The sequence below is a fragment of the Anomaloglossus baeobatrachus genome, unplaced genomic scaffold (assembly GCF_048569485.1).
Source record: "Anomaloglossus baeobatrachus isolate aAnoBae1 unplaced genomic scaffold, aAnoBae1.hap1 Scaffold_98, whole genome shotgun sequence".
NCBI lineage: Eukaryota > Metazoa > Chordata > Amphibia > Anura > Aromobatidae > Anomaloglossus > Anomaloglossus baeobatrachus.
In genome coordinates this window covers 102,303-120,344 of record NW_027445382.1, presented here as the reverse complement: position 1 = coordinate 120,344, position 18,042 = coordinate 102,303, and the positions used below count along the sequence as shown (strand labels likewise).

At 50.0% G+C, this 18,042-nt stretch overlaps 1 protein-coding gene across 1 annotated transcript in view; it reads left to right on the top strand.

Moving 5' to 3' along the window:
* LOC142289579 (uncharacterized) overlaps positions 1 to 14,681 on the top strand; it is a 128,122-nt gene extending 113,441 nt beyond the window's left edge. The window contains 4 exon segments of the mRNA XM_075333599.1: positions 6,004 to 6,092; positions 9,794 to 9,894; positions 13,568 to 14,405; positions 14,407 to 14,681. Of these exon segments, the coding sequence (XP_075189714.1) occupies positions 6,004 to 6,092; positions 9,794 to 9,894; positions 13,568 to 14,405; positions 14,407 to 14,614 (1,236 nt within the window). The 3' untranslated portion in view covers positions 14,615 to 14,681.
* Positions 14,682 to 18,042: the final 3,361 nt, after the last annotated feature.

The window sequence follows — 18,042 nt, the reverse complement described above, 5'->3', positions numbered from 1 at the left end:
AGAGCGACGTCCCAGGGAAGGTAAGTCCGTGTGACGGGTGTTAGCGATGTTGTGCACCACGGGCAACGATTTGCCCATTACGCACAACCGACGGGGGCAGGTACGCTCGCAGCGTGTAAAGTACCCTTAACACTCGCAGCAGAACCTGATCTGAGTGCCATTAGCATATCGCATCTGATGCCTTAAGCTAGTGTGGCTCTGGCCTAAGGAAAACACTGTGTACAGCAACTTCATTCTAGTTTTCTCAGTACAGATATGACTAGATCAGAGTTGCTGCACTGAAGGTCATGATGTCTCATCTCCCAGCACTGTCTATAAGGAACGTCCTCTGTACAGTAACTCCAATCTATCTCACTACAGAGGTGGCTAGATCGGAGTTGCTGCACTGAGGTTCATGATTTCTGAGCTCACAGTATTGTCTATAAGGATGGCCTCAGCTAGTCCATGCATTGCGTTCCGAGATTGTACCGACGTGCATAGATGTTTGAATAAGCCCTTATACAGATTACATGAAGGCTCCCATAAACATAGGGCTAAAGTCGCCAGGATCAGACAACAATCCGATGAGTATGGGGCTTCCCGACTTACCTCGAGAATGGATGTAAAGGGAGGGAAGGAACCGGCGTATTGCAATTCCACTTGTTGATTCCTTTGTTCTCTTGAAAAATAATCCACCCCCAGAGGAGGCGACATCTGCTCTCTGATAGAGAACACAGAACATTTGGCCGAGCACTCCTGTGATAGTCAAGAGAGAGCTGTCGGACAAATGACTGTAGGGATTGTTTACGGGCCTTAAAGGGGTTTGTGTAGTGAAAACAAGTTATAACCTATCCATATGACAGGTGATCACCTGCTGATCAGTGTCCGATCACTGGGACCGCACTGATTGGGAAAGCAGGGAATATTTATCCATGTTTCAGGTATGTGTGACATCCATTTTTAACACGGATGCCACACGTACTCATGTTATTCTATAGTGTTCCTCACACATGCATGTTTTTACATGGACCGTGTGGCCCCACATTTCCTTGCACGCAGACATGTCCGTTTTTTTCTCCAGCAGCATGAGTGTCACACACTGATGTGATCTGTATGACACGTACGGGAGAAAATACGGGTCTGAAATAAAATGATTTTTTTATACTCCCTTGTCTCCAGCCCTGCTGTCTTCGGCTCTGCTGTCACTTGCTTCTGATTCCCGCTCATTATACTCAATAAATATGTACTGCACAGAGGACCTAGAAGCAGCAGCACCAGAGACATCAGTGCCAGGGACAGCATCACTGGGGACAGGTGAGTATCCAGGAGTGTGTGCGCAGTGAGGTCAGGAGTATCCAAGGAACTCTGATGATATCCTGACGACACCCACCCTACTGCGGGTGTAGTGACAGTGACTTCACGGGTTCATCAAAGTTCATTGGGTACTCTAATGAACCCATGATGTTACTGCCGCGACACCCACAGTACCGCGGACGTCACAGGGGTGTCATCAGGATGTGATCCGAATTCATTGTGAACTCTGATTAACCCGTGACATCACTGCCACACCCGCACACATACTGCTGAGGTCGTCCCTGCGGTGACCTGAGCTCACCTTATGAGATCCAGGTCACCGAACTGAAGCATACACAGCAGTGTGTGTGCGCTCTCACAATCAATGAGGAACGTTCTGTTCTCCATTGAATGTGACAGCAGTTGTGGGATTGACGTGGCCACCCCCCAATTGGATTTCGGCAGACCAGGATTAGGGCTTTGCTAGAGAAATAAATTGGAAAAGAGGGTGTCTCGTCTTTATTTATTGAATGATTCTTTTTATGTCTTTTGAGGTTTGTTTTTGGGGAATGTCATGGGACCTCACCATGGATTACAGCAGAATTTTTATTTATAAAAATCAAATAAATTGGTGAATGAGGGCCGAGTCGGAGGTTTGTTGTTCAAATAAACCTTGTTATTCTTATTTCAGCTACTGGATTAGTAATGGCAGTGTCTGCTAGACGCCACCCATTACTAATACCAAGTCTTGATGCCAGCTGGAGCTGGCATCAACCCTACATATATTACCCCATTTGTCATCGCACCAGAACAACGGGAAGAGCAGAGTCCAGCACCAGAATTGGCGCCTCTAATGGATGTTCCACTTTTCAGGCGTCTGTGGGCTGCTATTGTAAGGGCTCATGCGCACACGTACCTGCCGAATATTCTGCAGCGATTTGACAGCACATGTGCGCTTCAAATCGCTGCAGAAACACAGCATAATGGATGCAGTTTTTTTGTTAAAAAAAGCCGATTTCCTGCGCTCGGGATGCTGCAACCACCATAGACAGAGTGGGAGCTGCATCCATAACGCACGGAAGAATTGACATGCTGCTTTTATGAATTAATGGATTTGGGTAAAAATTTTAGCACCCAAATCGCTGTGTTCAAAAAAAGCAATGTGCGCACGTCTCATGCCCAATTACATAGATTGTGCAGTGAACACAGGACGCATGCATTTACGATGCAGTGCTATACACAGCGTAAATGCATGTAAGTACGCAACGTGCACATGAGCCCTTAGGCTGGAAAGGGCCAAATAACCATGGCCCTTTCCTTTTTTTACCGATACCACACGGACGACCATAAGGTCATGTGTGACTTGCACCTGTTTAAACACGGACATCTGAAAGGGGCCTTATGGATACCCATCTACTGTATGTACTATCGTTTTGTGTTGTTGCAAATTATGATGTTTTCCTCAGCGGCTAAAAATACTTCTCAAACTTTCTAAGGAGTATTGTTACCCCTCTGTAAAATATGTAGTGTGACCTCTGCCAGAGCCTGTCCTATGGAACAGTGGTGACAACAGCTTCAGACCCTCAGCGACTTACGTCCCTTTAAATAAATAAAAAAAGATTTCGCCCCATATGACCTGAATCAGGCGGTGTGAGCCTTATGGAGTTATGTTGCCACAAAAAGAGGGAAACACCGAGAAACACGACTGGGGCCTAATATATGTGGGGCATAAGAGGATCAGGGGCTGCTAAAGACAGAAAATAAACTGTCAGCGAGATCTGATCAATTTACTGTGGGTCTACATGTGAGGATTGTGGAAACTACCTCCAGCAATGTGTGACCGCAGCCCGATACAGATCCAACCGGCAATGTGTGACCGCAGCCCGATACCGATCCAACCGGCAGCGACTGATCACTAATGTCACACCGAGCGTTATCATTATAGAGATGAACATTCAGCCCATACGTCTACAACAGTTTTATTAAACAAGTATCAATAATTCTAACAAAGAGGAGAAATATTTATACAGTTTTATTTTTATAGAGAACATTGATTCCATGCTGTACATGGGAACGGGTAACACAAAATACAGATATAAATTACAGTGAATAAACCAGCCCTGACAGACGGGTACAGAGGGGAGCGGACCCTGCCCTCGGGGGCTACAGTCTACAGGGTAATGAGGGTGGGGGAGACAGAAGTACAAATATACTGTAACAATCAACTTTACAAATCAATACGTAGAATTAAGCCATGTTGGACATCGGCAACAATGAAAGAAAAAAAAATCTTTTGTATCGGAGTCTCGTGCGTTTTAGGTGTAAAAATTGTATTTCACCATTTACCATAAAAATCCTCTCTCGTTGAATACATTGGAGGACACAGGAGGAGGATGTGCATTACACCACACTGTTCTCTCAGTCTCTAAGGTGGGACGACGGGGGGCAATTACACCCAGATGCCAGTAGTCACAAACTGTATTTGAAAAACAAAGGGAGAAGATTAATAACACACAGAGTTCCCTGTGCAAGCCCCCCCCGCCCCAACATGCAGCCTCTCTCCCTGCGAGCCCCCCCCAACGTGCAGCCTCTCTCCCTGCGAGCCCCCCCAACGTGCAGTCTCTCTCCCTGCGAGCCCCCCCCAACGTGCAGTCTCTCTCCCTGCGAGCCCCCCCCCAACGTGCAGTCTCTCTCCCTGCGAGCCCCCCCCCCCCAACGTGCAGTCTCTCTCCCTGCGAGCCCCCCCAACGTGCAGTCTCTCTCCCTGCGAGCCCCCCCCAACGTCCAGTCTCTCTCCCTGAGAGCCCCCCCCCCAACGTGCAGTCTCTCTCCCTGCGAGCCCCCCCCAACGTGCAGTCTGTCTCCCTGCGAGCCCCCCCCCAACGTGCAGTCTGTCTCCCTGCGAGCCCCCCCCCCCCAACGTGCAGTCTCTCTCCCTACGAGCCCCCCCCAATGTACAACACGGCCCCCTGCCCAGCACGAGCCCCCCCCAACGTGCAACACTGCCCCCTGCCCAGCACGAGCCCCCCCAACGTGCAACACAGCCCCCTGCCCAGCACAAGCCCCCCCAACGTGCAACGTTGCCCCCTACCAACTGCACCCTGCAAGGCCCCCCAAAGTGCAACACAGCCCCCTGCAAGCCAACAAAATGTGCAGCGTCGCCCCCTGCCCAGTGCGAGCCCACCCCACAATGTGCAGCATCGCCCCCTGCCCAGTGCGAGCCCACCCCACAATGTGCAGCGTCGCCCCCTGCCCAGTGCGAGCCCACCCCACAATGTGCAGCGTCGCCCTCTGCCCAATGCGAGCCTCCCAAACGTGCATCGCCCCCTGCAAGCACCCCCAAATGTGCAGTATAGCCACCTGTCCAGTGCGAACCTCCCAAACGCGCTGCCCCCTACCAACTGCACCCTGCAAGGCCCCCCAAAGTGCAACACAGCCCCCTGCAAGCCAACAAAATGTGCAGCGTTGCCCCCTGCCCAGTGCGCGCCCACCCCACAATGTGCAGCGTCGCCCCCTGCCCAGTGCGAGCCCACCCCACAATGTGCAGCGTCGCCCCCTGCCCAGTGCGAGCCCACCCCACAATGTGCAGCGTCGCCCCCTGCCCAGTGCGAGCCCACCCCACAATGTGCAGCGTCGCCCCCTGCCCAGTGCGAGCCCACCCCACAATGTGCAGCGTCGCCCCCTGCCCAGTGCGAGCCCACCCCACAATGTGCAGCGTCGCCCTCTGCCCAGTGCGAGCCCACCCCACAATGTGCAGCGTCGCCCTCTGCCCAGTGCGAGCCCACCCCACAATGTGCAGCATCGCCCCCTGCCCAGTGCGAGCCCACCCCACAATGTGCAGCGGGGGCGCTGCGGGAGGTCTAGCTGGGCAGGGAGAGCCCCCCGCTGCCCAGTGAGAGCCCCCGCAACAGGCACCGCTGCCCCGCGAGAGCCCCCACAATACGAACCAATGCCCCGCTGCCCAGCGAGAGCCCCCACAATATGCACCAATGCCCCGCTGCCCAGCGAGAGCCCCCACAACACGCACCAATGCCCCGCTGCCCAGGGAGAGCCCCCCCCCCCAAATGTGCAGCGTCGCCTTCCGCGAGCACCCCCCCAGACATGCAGCGTCGCCCCTGCCCAGAGTGAGCCCACCCCAAACGTGCAGCGTCGACCTCCGCGAGCCCCCCACAGACGTGCAGCGTCGCCCCCTGCCCTGAGTGAGCCCCCCCCAAACATGCAGCGTCGCCCCCTGCTCAGTGCAAGCCCCCCCAAACGTGAGGAGTTGCTCGCTGGCAAGTGCAAGCCCCCAAAAACATTCCACATTGCCTCCTGCAACCCCCCCAAAACATGCAGGGTCGCCTCCTGCCTAGTGTAACCCCCACACATTATGGAACCCTCCACAGCATCACCCCCTGTACCCTGTAGTAACCCCCCCCCCCCTTTCTTATGGAAGCCTCCACAGCCCTGTGCTGCAGCTTCAGCCCCTTCCCTGTGATATATACACGAGCTGCAGCCCCCAGTAGTGACAGGAGACACTTTTATTTCTTACCCCAAAATCCAGATCGGTTGAGCCTAGAGATACAGGCCGCGCTGAATAAAGGACACGCCCCCTAACAGTACCTGAATACGCCCCGGAAGTGACGTCATACCAGAAAGCAGCCTGTATTCTCTAGCATCTACCATCCCAGTGGCCAGAGGGCAGCGTCTAGAATGGAGTTGATTTGTTTGAGGGAATGACGTCACCGGAAGGGGCGGGGCCTCCTCCTGCTGTGCCGATCTTTGACCGGAAGCAGCAGTGCTCGGGCTCCTGTGCAGCGCGGACGGATCCTGACCCTGAGGTGGGGAAGATTCAGCTTTTCCTCATTAGTTATAGAGCTGAGGTCACACTGGATTTTGGGGGAAGAAATAAAAGTGTCTCCTGTCACTACTGGGGGCTGCAGCTCGTGTATATATCACAGGGAAGGTGCTGAAGCTGCAGCACAGGGCTGTGGAGGCTTCCATAAGGAAGGGGGATATGGGGGGCTACACAGGGCAGGGGGCGATGCTGCATATTGGGGGGCTACACAGGGCAGGGGGCGATGCTGTATATTGGGGGGGCTTACACTGGGCGATGCTGCACGATGGAGCGGGTTAACGGAAAGAGGCTGTACAATGGGGGGGCTCGCAGGGGGGAGAGACTTCACGTTGGGGGGGGGCTCGCAGGGGGGAGAGACTGCACGTTGGGGGGGGGCTCGCAGGGGGGAGAGACTGCACGTTGGGGGGGGGCTCGCAGGGGGGAGAGACTGCACGTTGGGGGGGGGCTCGCAGGGGGGAGAGACTGCACGTTGGGGGGGGGGCTCGCAGGGAGGAGAGACTGCACGTTGGGGGGGGGGGCTCGCAGGGGGGAGAGACTGCACGTTGGGGGGGGGGCTCGCAGGGGGGAGAGACTGCACGTTGGGGGGGGGGGCTCGCAGGGGGGAGAGACTGCACGTTGGGGGGGGGGCTCGCAGGGGGGAGAGACTGCACGTTGGGGGGGGGGCTCGCAGGGGGGAGAGACTGCACGTTGGGGGGGGGGGGCTCGCAGGGGGGAGAGACTGCACGTTGGGGGGGGGGGGGGCTCGCAGGGGGGAGAGACTGCACGTTGGGGGGGGGCTCGCAGGGGGGAGAGACTGCACGTTGGGGGGGGGGCTCGCAGGGGGGGAGAGACTGCACGTTGGGGGGGGGGCTCGCAGGGGGGGAGACACTGCACGTTGGGGGGGGCTCGCAGGGGGGAGAGACTGCACGTTGGGGGGGGGCTCGCAGGGGGGAGAGACTGCACGTTGGGGGGGGGCTCGCAGGGGGGAGAGACTGCACGTTGGGGGGGCTCGCAGGGGGGAGAGACTGCACGTTGGGGGGGGGCTCGCAGGGGGGAGAGACTGCACGTTGGGGGGGGGGCTCGCAGGGGGGAGAGACTGCACGTTGGGGGGGAGAGACTGCACGTTGGGGGGGGACTCGCAGGGGGGAGAGACTGCACGTTGGGGGGGGGGGGACTCGCAGGGGGGAGAGACTGCACGTTGAGGGGGGGCTCGCAGGGGGGAGAGACTGCACGTTGGGGGGGAGAGACTGCACGTTGGGGGGGAGAGACTGCACGTTGAGGGGGAGAGACTGCACGTTGAGGGGGAGAGACTGCACGTTGAGGGGGAGAGACTGCACGTTGAGGGGGAGAGACTGCACGTTGAGGGGGAGAGACTGCACGTTGGGGGGGGTTCGCAGGGGGGAGAGACTGCACGTTGAGGGGGGTTCGCAGGGGTAGAGACTGCACGTTTGGGGGGGCTCGCAGGGGGAGAGACTGCAAGCTGTGGGGGGCTCGCAGGGGGGAGAGACTGCACGTTGGGGGAGGGCTCGCAGGGGGGAGAGACTGCAAGTTGGGGGGGGTGCTGTAGGAAGGATGGATTGATGGATGGGGGCACACCTGGGGTGGGCCTGTAGGAAGGATGGATGCACATCTGGGGTTTTTATATCCAGTGACTAAAGACCACAATGTGCGTCAATCAGTGACGTTTCGGTCCTTCCTTGGACCTTTATCAAACTCACTATAAAGATACATAAGAAAAATACAAAGTGAATATTCTCTCAAAGGTACCGTATTTTTCGGACCATAAGACGCACTTTTTTCCCCCCAAATGTTGGGGGAAATTGGGGGGTGCGTCTTATGGTCTGAATGTAGGGCTGCGGGGAATGAGGGTGCTGCGGTGGAGCGGGTCATCGGGGGCACGAGCAGGCTGCAGCAGCGCCTGCTGTGACCACGTGGTCCCACTCATTCCATATGCACGCCCATCTCTCAGCGCTGACAGGTGGACGGGATGATGGGCGAGGGATAAACAGCCGGCCGCATGATCACCCCTGGCAACTACAGCCTGGAGTGATCATGTGCGGCTGTATTCACTGCTCCCCGTGCATCATCATCAGCGCGGGGTGCAGGGAATCAGTATACTCACCTGTCCCCGTTCCCCTACAGTACCGCGATCTCCTCCTGGCTGGCCGCCGGCAGCCAGGAGGAGATTGCGGTACTGCAGGGGAACGGGGACGGCTCCACTCAGCGGCGCTGCTGCTGACACAGACGGGAGGAGGGGCTGCAGGGAGTGAGGTAAGGTGAGTATGAACGTTTATTATTTTTTTTATGTGCCACAGGATGCGGGCCGTATACCAGCATGGGGGTGTATAGCAGGATCGGGGTATATTATGAGCAAGGATGGGGGTATATGAGCAAGGATGGGGGTATATGAGCAAGGATGGGGGTATATACTCTATATACAAGGCAGGAGGATCATTACCAGGATGGGGTATCCTAGTAGAGAATTTGGGGACATTAACCCATAACAGTGTCAGCAGCAGATCCTCGCCCCATAAGTGTCATGACCACATTTTTTGCTTAAAATTTTATTTTCTATTTTCCTGCTCTAAAACCAGGGTGCGTCTTATAGTCCGAAAAATACGGTGCATGAATATTAGAGGAAACATCATACATATTACTTGTGGAAACATAGAAAAGATTTATCTATAGAACAGAAAATGGGCACAATTGGATCATGGCCACGTCCCCAGCGGCTGCAATATCCCATAATATTCACTTTGTATTTTTCTTATGTATCTTTATAGTGTGAGTTTTATAAAGGTCCAAGGAAGGACCGAAACGTCACTGATTGACTCACATTGTGGTCTTTATTCACTGGATTTAAAAAATAAAAAAAAAATTGAAAATATTTTGAATGCCAGATTTATTTCTTCACTTTATTCTGATTTTGATGTCAGATAGTGAGAAAAACCTGCAGATGTGTCTGTATAGAGAGCGGAGGGAAAAACCTGCAGATGTGTCTGTATAGAGAGCGGAGGGAAAAACCTGCAGATGTGTCTGTATAGAGAGCGGAGGGAAAAACCTGCAGATGTGTCTGTATAGATATTGGATGGAAACTTCTCGTTTTTCTCCTCAGCCCTGGTGTGGAGGAAGTGACTGTGGAGGTATCATACAGCGCTTGTATTATACATTATGGGGCAGTGAAAGGGGAATCTTTGGGCTTCATTAGGAGGAAAGTTACTTTGTAAGGGCTGTAAAGTTGTGAGAGGTTCTTATATGACCCAGTTGAATATTAATTACATTTTTATTTTTGGGGGAGGGGGGTACCAATTAGAACTTCCGCTATGGGGTCCCATTATTCTATGTACACCTCTGTTCGTCCCGTTAAAGAAAAACAATTGAATAAAACTAATTTTCCTCAAAAAGACTTTCAAAAATATAACATTGTGACTAAACCAATTCTAAAATGATGGAAAAATAAGCATTAGGGCGTCCAAACAATGAAGGAAATCCCAATGTCATAATGTACCACACTAAGTGGATCCTGCCACGTCTGCTTCTATCCCTGCTGAACTGACTCTGGGGCCGCACGGGGGATATAGGAGGCGTAGAGGCCATGCATGGATTGGTCTCGGGCCACACGGCTCTGGTAGCAGAAGCGTCCATCTAGAACCTTCCACATGACTTTTCCTTCTGTCCGTAACTTTTACATTATTTATTTTACAGCTTTGAAATTCAGGGAAAAGATATGCAGAACGCTGCAGACACAATGGAAAAAGGAGAAATGGATGTGCGGGGTGATGAACGGAGTAGAGACCTTTCCACAGGTAACCCTCATCAGTGAAGAGTCACCATTAAATAACAAGGAGAACAGTCACATTCCCAGCTGCAAGGAGATAATGAATTTACATTCTCCCTGCTGCCGCTCGTATACAGTCACCGATGCAGTGCGGGAAACAGTAACACTCACTCACAGGCTGTCAGCCAAGGAACCAGATTGTTGATTACTGTGCACTCACTATGTAGTGAGTGGTGACTGTTCCAGCCTCTCCCACTGTGCTGGTGACTGGAAGTGAGCAGCTGCTGGGAGAAAGTAACTGCATTTTCTCCTTGTAGTTACTGTGTCACACTCTATCCTCTGTCTTGTACACTGTCAGTGACAATTTTGGCTCCCTATGGAATCCGGGTCGTGCCAAGCTGTTTGTTGAGCGAAAGCTCAGTTCAATCTGAAACTGGGAGGTGCTTGGTTTCTTCAGGGGTTCCCTGTTCTGAGTAATCAGTCCTAAACCCAGAGTATCATGGAGGTGCCAGGATAGCTGGAGCAGGGACCCTAAAACGGGCCCTCAAACTAGGGAACTTGTGCTGTCCCTGATCCCAGAGGTAGGCTTGATGGTATCCAGGTCTGGACCTCCAGCTTAACCCTAGTGACCCGCCCCAGGGCCGTGGGGTACTCGGTTCCAGGTGTTGGTTAATGGGATTATGTCACGGGGGCCTGTGCCCGGTTCCATGGCCCTGGTGTTCGCTGAAAGTCAGTAAATAATAATAATAAAGAAAATTTAAAAAAAATAAAACTTTCGTGACGCCACCTACGGTTCCAGTATGGTTACTGGGGCTGCAGGTCAGACCTCTGGGGTGATGGTTAGGCAGCCAGTTGTTTACGCTTCCCGTAGGTGAAGCGGGATCCCCAGGGCAGTTTTAGCAGTCTCTACACAGATATGGCGGTTTTTCCTCACAGCCTTTTCAACTGTCACTTTAGTGTAGCAGCCTATGGCTCCTCAGATGAAGAAATAAAGTGCGTCACACCAATTCATTAACTCTGACCAGGTTTTACTTGCAGGTGTTATTAAAAATGGGTTCAGTTTCTGATGTGACAGTTTTTGGGTAATCTGGGAACAGTTCAGGATCTCTGCACCAGGTTAGTTGTGTGGCCTCCCTGCTGTGCTGTCTCTCTTCTTTGTACTAGGCTGCCTGTAGCTATACCTTGTCCCTCTCTCACTGTCTTCACCTGTATGGCAGGCGGCAGGAGCTTCTCTAAGGGGCACTGCTGTACTCGCTGCGGTCCCTAAGCTCTGTGTAGCGGCTTTGCCTTCAGGTGCTGCTGCGGCCAGGAGACCTGGAGTCTCCCTGGCCTCCGGTCTTTATTGCTGGGTAGATTAGATCCCTCACAAACTCGGACGCCGGTGTCCGGTAATCAGCGCTGTTCCTTGGGGATGAACCGATCTGGCTCCACCTCCCCGGTCACTCCTCTTTTGCCTCACTCCTGACCCCTCAGGCGGTCCCACAGTTGCTCGTACGGGCTAAGCACAGCCCTCTCCATTTTGATGTCTTCCCTCACTCTCTGCTCGCACAGTCTCCTTTTCTCCAACTGTCTGTTTAACTCCGCCTCCAAACCTGGATTTAAAGGGGACCTCACCTGAACTCTGCTTTTAGAGCTCCCCCTCCAGGCTTGGAGTGGAAGTGTTGTATGTGGGATTACCTGATGTGGAGATCCTTCCCTGCCCCGGGTACAGGTATATTTGTGGCAACTGAACCCTGGGGTGCCACACTAACACCTGTCCAAACCATGATATAACCCCCCCTGCCCCCCCACCGGGAGTGGAGATGCAAACCCCACAAAGAATCGCCACAAAAACCGGAATGACAGGAGCATAAACTGAAGGTATCATCTGCAGTAACAAGAGGAATCTCAAACCTTAAATGGGGAGAAGACAGCTGAAAAGAAATTAGCCCCCTGAGTCTCAAGAAGCCACAAACCACTCCACACGACAGGAAAACAGTGTAAAACACTCAGCTGAGGCTGAGAAACTAATTTTAGGTTGTCTGTGAACACAGTCAGATGCCACTGTGGCTCCCTGCGAATGTGGGCCTTGGTTATCTGTGCTCTGATCTATAGCTGGGAGACCTTGGACCTCCTCTGACCATCCATTTGCCCATATCCGCTATCCTCCTGATATTCTGACCCCAGAGCTGACTACGCCTTTGTCTTTCCCCTTAGTTCACGGCATGTTCTCTTTGTATCTGACCCCAGAACATTTGACAACCCTGCCTCACGGCTTGTCCGTGCAGTGATTAGCGTCACACACTGTTCTAATAAACCAGATAAATATCATTTAAATGCTAGGTACTCAGATTACCTCTATATCTGCAGGTAAACAGTGTTTTTGTAGCTGCCAAGTTTTCTTTAACCCCTTCTCGATATGTAACGTATTATTACATCCTATTGCTTCTTGTGGGCTCAGAAGCTGAGTCTCCATTATTGGCAGCAGATGATGTCTATTCAGTGGAGGTAAGCTTCACCCACTGCTGTTAACTTTTCAATCTTTGACAGCAGCATTCGCAGCTTGCAGCCTATGGGGTACAACGTTCCACATATCCAACACCCCCAGCAACATTTATCATTGGGTGCATATGGGTCGCCATAATAGCTGGGGTCTGCTAAAGACCCCTTGCCCTATATAAGGGTACTTCTATGATCTCCACACCTAGATACATTCCTTCAGTGGTGTAGATTTCAAAATGAGATAATTTGTGGGGTGTTCCACTGTTTAGGCACATCAAGGGCTTTACAAACATGACATGGCATCCTCTAGTTCAGCCAGTTCTGGTCTCCAAAAGTCAAATGGTGCTCCTTCCCTTCCGAGTCCTGGGATATCGGCGTACACATGAGAAATTGCACAACAGAATTATATGGTCCATTTTCTCATCTTACCCTTGGGAAAATAAAAATTTGTGGTAAAGCAACACTTTTGTGGGAAAAATTAAAATGTTTTTTTTTTTTCCTTCCACATTGCTTTAATTTCTGTGATGCATTATTGCTGTAGGAATATTACAAAAAAGGGATAAATACATAGCTAATGTGAAAAATGAGTAAAAAGACATAGGCATTGCATTACTGCTTTAGAGGTATTTGCAAAGAGAGATTCTTAGCTTATGTATTGGCCAATCCATGTGAGCCCGATCACCTTGACAAGGTGATCTTATTCTATTGGGAACCTAACCTTAAATGCCTCTGTGTGGTTAAAAAATCTGCATTTCTGCTTCCTGGCTAAATAAGATGGTGGACACACCCTGGCTATAGGGCAGAGTGCTTGGTCAGGTGCTTGTCACGGTTATCGGGCTCACATGGATTGGTCAATACATAAACTAAGAATCTCACTTTACAAATATCTCTAAAGCAGTAATGCAATGCCTATGTCGTTTTACTCATTTTTCTCATTACCTATGTATTAATCCCTTTTTTCTAATATTCCTACAGCAGTAATGCAGTGCCAAAGTATCCTTATATTATTGAGTGCCACTGTATATGCTTTTGTAGATATGTTTTATTGAATGTCATTTTGAGCCCTTTTAAAATGATGTCATTTTGGGTATTTTCTGTCACATAGGCCTTTTAAAGTAGAACACTACACACTTTCTTTGGAATTTGTATGGATTTATGTGTGTGTGTATGTTTGAGGTTATATTATTAAAAGCTTATAACTTCAATTTTATTTATGGCAGATGACGGTACCAGGAGTTCCACACAGAATGCTAAGGAAAGTGAAAGTAACAAAGAAGCGAAGCCATATTCATGTGCAGAATGTGGGAAATGTTTTGCTAACAAATCAAATCTCATTAGACATGAGAGAATTCACACAGGAATGAAGCCATATTCATGTGCAGAATGTGAGAAATGTTTTGCTTGCAAATCAAATCTCATTAAACATGAGAGAATTCACGCAGGAGAAAAGCTATATTCATGTTCAGAATGTGAGAAATGTTTTGCTCGGAAATCACATCTTATTAGACATGAGAGAATTCACACAGGAATGAAGCCATATTCATGTGCAGAATGTGAGAAATGTTTTGCTGACAAATCAAGTCTCATTACACATGAGAGCATTCACACAGGCGTGAAGCCATATTCGTGTTCAGAATGTGAGAAATGTTTTGCTTGCAAATCAGATCTTGTTAAACATGAGAGAATTCACACAGGAGAGAAGCCATATTCATGTTCAGAATGTGAGAAATGTTTTGCTTGCAAATCAGATCTTGTTAAACATGAGAGAATTCACACAGGAGTGAAGCCATATTCATGTTCAGAATGTGGGAAATGTTTTGCTCGGAAAGCACATATTATTAGACATGAGAGAATTCACACAGGAGAGAAGCTATATTCATGTTCAGAATGTGAGAAATGTTTTGCTGACAAATCAAGTCTCATTACACATGAGAGCATTCACACAGGCGTGAAGCCATATTCATGTTCAGAATGTGAGAAATGTTTTGCTCGGAAAGCACATATTATTAGACATGAGAGAATTCACACAGGAGAGAAGCTATATTCATGTTCAGAATGTGAGATGTTTTGCTGCCAAATCAAGTCTCATTACACATGAGAGAATTCACACAGGAGTGAAGCCATATTCATGTTCAGAATGTGGGAAATGTTATGCTCTGAAAGCACATATTAGACATGAGAGAATTCACACAGGAGAGAAGCCATATTCATGTTCAGAATGTGGGAAATGTTTTGCTCGGAAATCAAGGCTTATTACACAGGAGTGAAGCCATAGTCATGAATAGAATGTCTGTTTTAGTAAATATTAATAGACTTTTACTATCTGTTAATAAAGAGTTCATTTTATGTCATTACGGTTGTGTACTTGTTATAACGGATCATTTACAAATTATTCATTTTTTTACACATTTTTTTTAAACATTTTTTTAATTTTTGATGGAGAATTTTTTTTTTTCTTTTTTTTTATAGCCAAGTTGTATGCTTTACTCATCCATTTGTGTATTGCTTGAATGAGAGCAGAATTCATTTTGTTAAATCTACACTCCATTTTGTCTTTGTGTAAAGCCCCCGTCACATGTAACGACTTACCAGTGATCCCGAAAACGATGTGACCTGATAAGGATCGCTGGTAAGTCACTGGGAGGTCGCTGGTGAGATGTCACACAGTCAGACCTTACCAACGATGCAGTAACGATGAGCGAACTGTATTGTTAGGTGTCAAACACAGCGATGTGTCCTGCCCAGCAGGACATCACCTTTGAAGAAAATGCTCCGGACCCTTCGGCAACGATTAGCGATCTCACAGCAGGGGCTTGATCGCTGGTAGGTGTCACACATAACGAGATCGCTGGCAAGATCGTTACTGCATCACAGAAACGGTGACGCAGCAACGATCTCGTTAGCGATCTCGTGTGTGACGGGACCTTAAAGCCTAGGTCACACGTAGCGACGCAGCAGCGATCACGACGACGATCTGACCTTACCTGGATCGCTGCTGCGTCATTACCTGGTCGCTGGTGAGCTGTCAAACAGGCTGATTTCACCAGCGACCAGTGACCAGCCCCCAGCCAGCAGCGACGCGTGGAAGCGATGCTGCGCTTGGTAACTAAGGTAAATATCGGGTAACCAAGCAAAGTGCTTCGCTTGGTTACCCGATATTTACCTTGGTTACAAGTGCACACCGCTTAGCGCTGGCTGAATGCACTCGTAGCCAGAGTACACATCGGATTAACATGCAAACCGCTTTGCTTATAGTTACCCGATGTGTACCTTTGCTACGTATGCAGGGAGCAGGCAGCCGGCTTCAAGAAGCTGCGGACGCTGGTAACAAAGGTAAATATCGGGTAACCAAGCAAAGCCTTTGGTTACCCGATATTTACCTTGGTTACCAGCGACCGCAGAAGCCGGCTCCCTGCACGTTTAGTTTGTCTCTGTCTCACACACATCGATGTGTGCTTCACAGCGGGAGAGCAACGTCCAAAAAATGGTCCAGGACATTCAGCAACAACCGGCGACCTCACAGCAGGGGCCAGGTCGTTGCAGGATGTCACACACAGTGACATCACTAGCACGGTCGCTGCTACGTCACAGAAAATGGCAACAGCAGCGACGATGTCGCTGTCGTTGTGTGTGACATGACCATAAGAGTCTGTACTGTGTCTCCCCTGGTGTAATGCAGCAGAGACCTCCTGTTTACTTTAGATAAGGACTTCTATAGTTTCAGTTTCTTTGTTAAAAGTGAAGTTCAGGAATGTGAAACTAAAAAGTTTATAGTCTTATATAAATGAGTGATGATGATGTAATCTTTTATTTGTTTGAGACAAAGGGGGAGCTACGTCGGATACTTTATTGTCTCAGATGGGTGTCTCCTATACATACATACATACATACATACATACATACATACATGATCTATTTAATTTAATTAGGACCACACACACACAAAATCTTTTATGTCCCATGCTGAATGGTGACAACAAAATCTGGTGCCTGAACAGGGACCCACTATTCCTGAGAACCGCTGATCCAACCACCTTGCCTTCCTCAGAAAGGCAACTCAAGCTGTATCAAAAGGTAAGAAGCTTATTCTTACAATATTCGAATTTGATAATGTATAAAGAGAAAACACAGGAGCAATTGCGTATTTAAAAATTAAGAAAATTACTTTTATTACAAAATAATTACAACATTAAAAAAGACATACATAATCACATAAAATTGAAGTGTGACAGTGTACAAAACACACATAGATGACTCCCTGCTGCATGCTGGGTCTAGTCAACATTACGCAACCATCAAAGCCATTCCAGTTGGTCAGTTCATGAGAACGAAGCGTATCTGTTCCACCCCACAAAAATTTGAACATCAGGCAGAGATATTGAGAAAGAGATTCCAGTCACGAGGGTACAGTAACAGAGCCATCAAAGAAGGCTACAATAGGGCAAAGAACTCTACCAGAGAAAGCAGACTCCAGTCTTCAAAACGAACTTCCAAGGATAATGACCATATTAGATTAATTTCGACCTTCTACTCACAAAGTGAGGAAATTAAGAAAATCTTACAGCGTTACTGGTCAGTTCTCCAAACTGAACCAACTTTGAAGAACTACCTATTGGATTACCCCCAGATGTCTTATAAAAGAAACAAAAATCTGAAAGATTTGTTGGTTAGAAGCCACTATGTGGTAACTACCAACAAACCATTTGGGACGGGCCCACCAATCGGGGTTTTATCTGTATGGTGGATGCAAGGCATGTGCCAATATGCGTAGAATGAAAACGTTTAAAGGGGGCTTTACACGCTGCGACATCGCTAATGCGGAGTCGTTGGGGTCACGGAATTTGTGACGCACATCCGGCCGCATTAGCGATGCCGTTGCGTGTGACACCGATTAGCGATTTTGCAACGATGCAAAATCGCTTATCGGCGACATGGGGGTCCATTCTTAAAAATCGTTACTGCAGCAGTAACGAAGTTGTTCCCCGTTCCTGCGGCAGCACACATCGCTGCATGTGACGCCGCAGGAACGAGGAACCTCTCCTTACCTGCCTCCCGGCTGCTATGCAGAAGGAAGAAGGTGGGCGGGATGTTACGTCCCGCTCATCTCCGCCCCTCCGCTGCTATTGGGCGGCGGTTCAGTGACGCTTCAGTGACGTCGCTGTGACGCCGCACGGACCGCCCCTTTAGAAAGGAGGCGGTTCGCCGGTCACAGCGACGTCGCCGGACAGGTAAGTATGTGTGACGGCTCTGGGCAATGTTGTGCGGCACGGGCAGCGATTTGCCCGTGTCGCGCAACAGATGGGGGCGGGTACCCACACTAGCGATATCGGGACCGATATCGCAGTGTGTAAAGTAGCCTTAAGTCTTCTGGGGGTGATAAAGAATAGTGATGAGCGAGTATGCTTGTTACTACTCGGTACTCGCACGAGTATCACTGTACTCGGGCTACTCGGCGGGTACCGAGTAATTTCGCGATACTCGTGCTTTACTCGTGGTCTTCATTTCTGCATGTTGGCGCTCTTTTGAGAGCCAGCCCTCATGCAGGGATTGGCTGGCAGACCACTGCAATGCCACAGCCCTGTTAGTTGTGGAATTGCAGTGATTGGCCGGCCTGCACAGCGTGACCGAGCCTTTATACCGGCCGGCGCGCTGTGCTCTGTACACAGCCATCTCATATTCCCTGCTTTCCACGCCC